This window comes from Orbicella franksi, unplaced genomic scaffold, assembly GCF_964199315.1.
Source record: "Orbicella franksi unplaced genomic scaffold, jaOrbFran1.1 SCAFFOLD_524, whole genome shotgun sequence".
NCBI lineage: Eukaryota > Metazoa > Cnidaria > Anthozoa > Scleractinia > Merulinidae > Orbicella > Orbicella franksi.
In genome coordinates this window covers 10780-18925 of record NW_027670930.1, presented here as the reverse complement: position 1 = coordinate 18925, position 8146 = coordinate 10780, and the positions used below count along the sequence as shown (strand labels likewise).

The window sequence follows — 8146 nt, the reverse complement described above, 5'->3', positions numbered from 1 at the left end:
CAAGAATCGTTGCCTGTGGAACACCACAGCGAAGGAACATTTTGGACGATTTATTCCCGTTTACAAGACACGTTTGGGTTCGGTTTTTTAAATAAGAGCAGAACCATTGGTTTGTGGAACCCTGAATACCATAAGCTTGTAATTTTGAGAGAAGAATAGAGTGATCCACAGTATCGAAAGCCTTCTTAAGATCTAAAAATACAACGGCATTAATAAAGCCACGATCGATGTTTAAAGACCAATTATCAGTCGCTTCAATCAATGCAGTAACTGTAGAATGAAGCGAGCGAAAACCGGATTGGTGTCTACTGAGAAGATTATTTTCATTTAGGTAATGATACAACTGATCATAAATAATTCGCTCGAAAAGCTTGGCGACAACCGGGATAATCGAGATCGGTCGATAATTAGAAGGATCACTCCTACTTCCTGCTTTCTTAAAAAGAGGCGTGATTCTTGCATTTTTCCATTCATCAGGAAAAATACCAGTATCGATCGATTGATTGAATATCAGAGCGAGTGACCAGGAGATTAAATCCAGACATTCTTTTAGAAGTCTTGCTGACACAGAATCGAGACCTGTAGCCTTTCAGTTTACGATTCTGTTGACCTCATTGATTTTGCAGTCGAGATTGTCGTCTGCTCTCAAAATTAAAGACGAAATTGTTATGTTGCAGTCTGGACAGTGGTTTTGAATCTTCAATCCGAGGTTAACGATCCCTTCAGCAATTTCTCGAGGTTCAGAGGTCTTGACATCGTTCGTACCAACATGGAGAATAACCTCTGTAGGCTTTCTGCGGAGTGAGGGCATCACATAATCGGACATGTCTTCCACTGTCGCCCCCGGGAAGGTCTTCACGTAGGTCGAGCTTTGGTGAGAGAGTAGGTTGGACAGTTTTCTACCATTGACCAATTTCAACATAGAATCCCCTGCAATGATTACTGATGGTTTCTGTCGCGTGGTAGGAGTTTGAGTTCGCGTCGGTATGCGAAGTATTTGATGTGCTACGCCGAGGTTCTTTTGCCCTGGTGTTGGGGATATTTTGGTGACGCGCTTCTCCTTTGGTAGTTTTTGGTTTCTTTTTCTTTTTCTTCGAATTGCTAACCTCAGTCCATTCATTGTCTCTTGTAGTAAAATCACTTGTTTTATAGCCATCGCTGGTATCGGTGGAGCAGTTGCTGTTGTCATCAGCAGAGAGTATTTTGATTACTTCAAGGAGGCTAGCCTTTTCTTTCTCAAGATGGTCAATAGTAGATTCATAAGTTGTGCATTTGAGTCTTAGTTCTTCTAGCTCCTGTTGCAGCGGCCGTAATCCGTCTCTGTTGGTTAGACTGGATTTAATGCTGCTAATTTCGGACCAGATCTTTGCAATATCGTTAGAGAATTTCTCACCCAGGTTGTTAATTAGCACCTCGTTAGTGTTGAGAGCAAGTTGAGCATGTTTGGAAGATTCGCTTTCGCTTTCGTTCTCACTTGGAGCATCTTCAGAATCGGGTAAAATCCACCGCTTTTCCTTGTACGAGAAGAGTTTTGGTCTTTGTGTAAAGATTGAAAGTCACACTTGGAGTCTTCCACACGGTACACGTTCCGTTACTAGATGTCGTTACGTCGTCTGCTGATAAACCAAATTTTTTATATAGAAATGACTCAAGAAGTTCCGCCGCCATTCCATTTAAACTGGTTTTTACCATTAATAAATAGCAGAGAATCGGGTGTATAGTGCTTTATAGGGGTGTATAGTGCTGTGTATCGGTGTATAGTGCTTTATATTGCTGTATAGGGGGTGTATAGTGCCTTATAGGGAGGTATAGAGCTTTATGGGGGTGTATGGTGCTGTATAGGGGTGTATATTACTGCATAGGGCTGTCTAGTGCTGTATAGGGGTGTCTAGTGCTGTATAGGGGTGTATAGTGCTGTACAGGGGTGTATAGTGCTGTGTAGGGGTGTATAGTGCTGTATAGTGGTGTATACTGCTGTATAGGGGTGTATAGTGCTGTATTTTGGTTTATAGTGCTATATAGGGGTGTATACTGCTGTATAGTGGGGTATAGTGTTGTATAGGGGTGTATAGTGCTGTATAGGGGTTTATAGTGCTATATAGGGGTGTAAACTGCTGTGTAGGGGTGTATAGTGCTGTATAGTGCTGTTTAGGGGTGTATAGTGCTGTATAGGGGTGTATAGTGCTGTATAGGGGTGTATACTGCTGTATGGGGGTGTATAGTGCTTTGTAGGGTTGTATAGTGCTATATAGGGGTGTATAGTACTGTATAGCGGTGTATAGTACTGTATGAGGATGTATGGTGCTGTTTAGGGGTGTATTGGTCGGATAATATACTTTGTGCTGATACTTGAAGTTGACCCTCACTAGATGTTATTTAGATTTCTCCTTAGAAAACAGAGGAAAACAACATTTCATTTCTCAGCTGACAGTCAACATTTTGATCAATTCTCAGCTATCAGGTGAAAACCTCATCCATATTCTCATTTGACAGTCGTCAAGGTGTGAATGAGACTGATACTCCCAAGGACCCTAGGCTGGAACGCAACTCAATCCACCCTAGGAAAAAAGATGGCGATTGGTACATGTACCCATAATTCGTAGCGCACGGAAACTTAAACAACGCTCATAAAATCGTACGGGAACGTTCTAGAAGCTTCAAACCCAGCGTACACAATGTCGATAGCACGATAGCACATGGACATGCACTGCAAAAATATGGCTTTCCTTGTACTTTACGGGCTGCATTAGGCTCGCATGGTATTGTGGTAAAATATGCAGCCGCCATCTTTTTTCCTCCGGCAGATTTTGTCTCAGCCTACCAACCGCAGAAACTCTGATTAGCTAACACGTGCTCAAACATGGTGGGCCAGCATTTCATTTGGAAAATTTCAGTAATATACATAATCTTTCCTGAATGCTCCTTCTTTCCCTCCCCCCGCTCCCCTCCCCCTACGATGGACAGTCTATCTGACAACTCAGTGGACCTCCGGACTTCTTGCTTTCCATGTTCCGACCCAGGAAGATCCGTGAGGCAGGGGAAAAGAAAGAAAGAAAAAAGGAAAGAAATAGATAGAAAGATAGAAAGAAAGAAAGAAAGAAAGAAAGAAAGAAAGAAAGAAACTTAGCGGAGTGTGTAGATTAGAATATGCAATATTTGGCTGTTTGTTCCATGTTTTTATTATTATTACAACGCAACTACTGCGCCATTGTTTTACTCTCGTTTTGAATTCCAACCCACTTTCCAATAATATTAGGGAAGCCGTTACTTATTTACATTTTTTAGCTGAAGAAGGTTGTAGCAGCAACCGAATCGTCTAGTAATAGTTTTGAGCCGGTCTCAACATATCTTTCATCAAAAATGTTCATGACGTCATTTATGCATCTGTCCTCCCATAGATCATAAGTAAGAACAAATCAAAATGTGACAATGAGTTGAAAAATGATATAACATCGCAAACTCATAGAAATCTCGTGCTCATATACTTAAAGATTCGGTACCGCTAATCGTTTTGTCGCCTGCTTTTGCTTTTAGAAAAAGAAAAAAAAAGAGTAATAGTTATAACCCCAACTAAGACACATTTCCCGATTGGAGGACAATGTGTCACGTGTGATGGGTCAAAGCCTCATTAACTCCCCAGGAAACAACGACTTGGACTTTAGACTCGCACTTGATGAGGCCGTGCACCTTGAAACGGCGGCAACTTTGTGCGCCAGCTCGCGCTAGTCGGCGTCATCAAAAAAAAAAAAATCTTATCGCAGTTTGTTATTAAATTTTTATTGAGTTGGAGGGAATATAAACCCTGGCTCGGGGAACATTGAGGGGGAAACACAACTCGATGTTTCTAATGTGAAGAAACCCTCAAAAACATTCCCTGCGACAACTGTCAAATATGCCTTGTGCTCATTGGCTGATTTTTACAGCCCATTGATGACGCCATCGCACGTGGTCAGTCTTGAAAAATTTTGCCAGCAGCGCCGCTGTTTAGTGTTGTCAGTGAGTTCCCGATTTTTGTGACAATGAATTGCATCTAAACGGCAGTTCTTTAAAGAGAAAATTATCAAATTCCGTTAAGATAACTTCTAACTTACATTGAATTCAACTATAAGGAGAAAAACACTTATTCAGAGTCAAATTTTGACGTCGAATTCGATGACTGAATGGACGCGAGTGTTTTCCCGTGTTCAAGCAAGCTAGTGCACTGGACACGGTAATAATTCAGCGGGTTTTCAATAATTTTCGAACGGAAAGAAGGTTAGTCATAGTAATTTCTTTTCTGCCTTTTAATTTTGAGTTATTATTTGTGGTTTGAGGTCAGTATAAGCTTAAACATCATCAATTTTTTTTTTCCATGAAATGGCGCGAACTTGTAGTTCGCAGAAAAAAACCATGGATAATTGTATGGGAAATTAAAACGCGACTGGACGCTTTTTAGCACAGCTACATCCCTCAAATTTGGTCAATGCAATCCCTTGTCTAGTATCTTAACAATGCTATTCATAAATTTTTCAGATTCAATTTTTAAGAGAGTCACTTGCCATCGGATTACCATACAAACATTGTAATTCCTGACACTGTTTTGCCTACCCATTAAAATGGCTCCCAAACTGGTGTAACGTCTATCAAGACTTCAGAAAACAATTTATCCGAAGCTTATGAATCTATTCAAAGCTCTTCGAATTCTGCCTGCCTTGTTATTCGTTGACCGCTTTAATAGCATCGTTTTTTTGGCGGCGACAGTGTTATCCTTCGTTTCCTTGAAACATTTCCTCTCACTCTTTCTATGTGTAGTCGATCCGCTTTCTCCAGTTCAACTTGTAGTGGCTCTTTTTCTTGCACCTTGGTTGTGTTGCGCTCATTGGAGTTTTGTTTTAAGCTAAGCCTGAGTCAGTGCTTTCCCAATCGAGAACAAGAACTTCAGCACTATTTTCTTGTTTGCCCTGATAATGTGCAAAATTTCTTTCGCCGACACGTTGTTTCTTGCTCTTTTTGGATGTGCTGGTTTGTTCATTTGAAGAAACAGGCCTGTTCTGGGTAGCATTCGCAGCGGTGGTGTTTCTGTCATCGAAATTAGCGCCAGAAACACGCTCTTTAGGCTGATGTTCATGGCTGTTTTCAGCGTTTTCTTATCCAGTTTGCTGTCTCGGAACAATGTTTCGTGATGAAAATAGTCTCCGATGGAATTCTTCTGCTTCTTGTAAACTTTTTCTTAATAACAACTCAATAAATGCAACTCGAAACTGCCTCTTCTTCACAGTGTAAATGATTGTGTTTAAAACTGAATTGATTAACACCGGCACAAGACCAAGATGACGAACTAATGTTTTAACATTTGGCGAAGATGTTTCTCTAAAAACATCCCATGTAAGAAACATGGAAAACGATGGCAAAGAGAAGCACAGAAAAATTGTCAGTATTATTATCCTCGTTAGTGTTAAGGCTTTCTTTTCCTGTTTGAATTGTCCTCTGGCTTCCACGGAAACTTGCTGTGAAAGAATACGTTTTTCGTGTCGACGGGCCTCCTTATAAACAAAAATTTGAAGCACAACAATTGAAAAAATGATTGTTGTAAAGCTAATAAATATTGCGGTTGTTAAATACGAAATAACGATAAAGAATACGATAGCTGCAATCCACACCACAGCAGAGGAAATTATGAGGCGAGCTCTAGTGACGACTGTAGCGTGGGTGAAGGTATGTTTGATGGCAAAATATCGCTCTCCGCTGATTAAAAGTAAGTGGGAAACTGTTGCAAACGTTAATATCATAAAGTAAAGCGTAAAGGCTAACTCAATGTCACAAAATTCGTGAAAACCTTTCCCTTGTAAAAGGAAAATAGTCTTGGCTATGTGAAGGGGTTGCAGAACAAGCCCAACCATCAGATCGGTAAGCGCCAAACAAGCCAACAGAATATTAGAGTGTGTTTGAAGTCGTCGTTTGGTTTTCACGGCGATCATAACCAAGGCGTTAAAAAAAATGGTAAAAGGACAAGCGACCACGTTAAGAACAGCTGCTGCGACAAGCAAGCCATCAGACAAATCGGTAGAAGAATACTGCAAAGAAAAAGTTTTGAGGAAAAAGCTTGGACATTCACTTTCATTGCCAATCCGTGGAGACCGAGAGAAATTCATCCTTATTCGTTTTGGTGAACGAGGTGCTGCGGTTCGTAGCTGTAACCTCTTTCCGTTCTTTGTTCTCTTATAAATTTGAAGCAAAGAAAGTTAAAGTTGTGCAAATTTGACAGTTACAGTTACAGTTACAAGGTGCACGCAAATGGGCAAAAAATAGAGACCTTATAATGCAAAAACAAATGAGCTTCTTTACAATACAGTTTACAGAACTTAAGTGTTATTGTTTAAAGATCAGCGAAATTAAAACAGAGAAGTTTTATAAATTAAAATGTCTTACAACATGGTTTCTAATCAAGAAAAGTTTACGACTCATTTTGAAGAAGCGTCAACGGAGAAACTTTACAATTAAGACCCTCTCTACTCTGATCCGTTTGTTGCAGCAAAGCTTAGTGACTTGGTGACTTGCGACCGACTCACTTTTAGATAGTACAAAGCACCACTAAACTTTCCTAAAGAACCGAAACTTCAAAAGATACTCATTGATTGTTTATATTAGATCCGCCACTACATTGTTTATATTAGTGCTCGCGTGCACATTCAGCTGAAAATTGAAACCCCAGCTTGGCCAACTGATACTCTTTCTGCGCATACTTGCACGCAATTTACAACTGGAGAAGAGTAACAGCTCAACACAAACTAGACTTTCTGTTACGATAACAATCCCAGCCTCATTTTCTTGGGTGGTAAAAGGTTTGAGGTGCTAAAAGGTTGTGCTCGCAATTATAATTTAAACTATTTTGTGTTGTAATAGCAGGAATTTGCTGGCTTTGTCACGCAATATTCGCGTCTCAGTCTTGGCGGTGAAATTACCGAACCGATTAAGTTCGATTTGGTTTCATTTGTGTTAGCAGGGCGGTCATCCGACTAGTCGTGCTAATTAACAATTTCCACACAAGAGCTAGCCTGCGAACAGGCTCCCGGCGAGGACGGAAAAAAATTCGGCGAGCCTGAAGCTAGCCGACGAGCGCGAAACTGAAGAACTCGGACGAGCCTGTTTGCAGGCTACACAAGCGCGTTGTTACAATTACACATGAACAGACCATCATTTGTAGGCAGTTATATGCAGGTCACGTGGTGGGCTCTCGGCCAATGAAAAGGGAAAAAAATGCATCGAATTATAATTACAGCTATATCATAACTGATATCACATCGATCGGTTGAAGCAACATTTCCATAAAGGGTGACATCAACTGCTTCCTTTAGTTGAAAATGTAACCCTTCTTGAATGGGTAAAGTGACTTAAAAGTTTTTTAGCGCCTCCTAGTAAGGGACTTTGGTCAAATCAAACTTCATTGAGTTCAGAACTTACTTGTCTTATTTGGCTGAACATTTCGGGAGATGAAGCGTCAGGGATTTATTAACTTGCTATAAGGAGTCACTGAGAGGAGCTTAGATGATCAATTTCCTCATTTATGTCTTTTTGTGGATGCCGTATCCTAGATACCGGCATCCTCTTTGCGGTCATGTTGTAATGTAACAATAGAAGCTTCGGGAGCCATCAGATCACGAAAAACGCAATCGATTTACCGTCAATTACATCTCGATGTAGCACGAGTTGTTTTCGGTAGTCGGCCTATTCTACGACTTTGGACGGGTCTCTACGATCGTCAAGGATTACGATACGGATAAATCCGATCTTCCAAATATGGTCTGCGATAAATATCCTCAAACGCTCGGAAATGCTTTGGCTGTCATCCGATGGAAAGACGACAAACAAGTGAAACAAGCCACGTATTTTGCTGAGCTCAGGTCAGAAGCGAAGTAGCGAGTGACGGCGAATTTTGGTAAGTTGATAATCTTTTCTTTCTATTTTACCCACGTAATCAGGCACAGCTTTCGAGAAATGCGTAAATCGTATGTTTGTAAAGAACTATTCGATGTTTCACGCACTGTTCGAGATTTTGGAAGAGAGACGGTGTTTGAACGGAGGTCTTTGTTTGACAACTATCGAGTGACGCATTCGAAAAATGTTGTCAAGAGTTCGGCAATCCGCAATGCTTTTAACTGGCCTTTAA

General features: G+C 40.7%; 1 protein-coding gene across 1 annotated transcript; it reads right to left on the bottom strand.

The window, feature by feature from the left end:
* Nucleotides 1–4669: 4669 nt before the first annotated feature.
* On the bottom strand, nt 4670–6307 carry LOC145476238 (histamine H2 receptor-like). Its single transcript, XM_081455359.1, has one exon. The coding sequence runs from the start codon at nt 6129–6131 to the stop codon at nt 5127–5129; it is 1005 nt and encodes a 334-aa protein (XP_081311485.1). The 5' UTR covers nt 6132–6307; the 3' UTR covers nt 4670–5126.
* Nucleotides 6308–8146: the final 1839 nt, after the last annotated feature.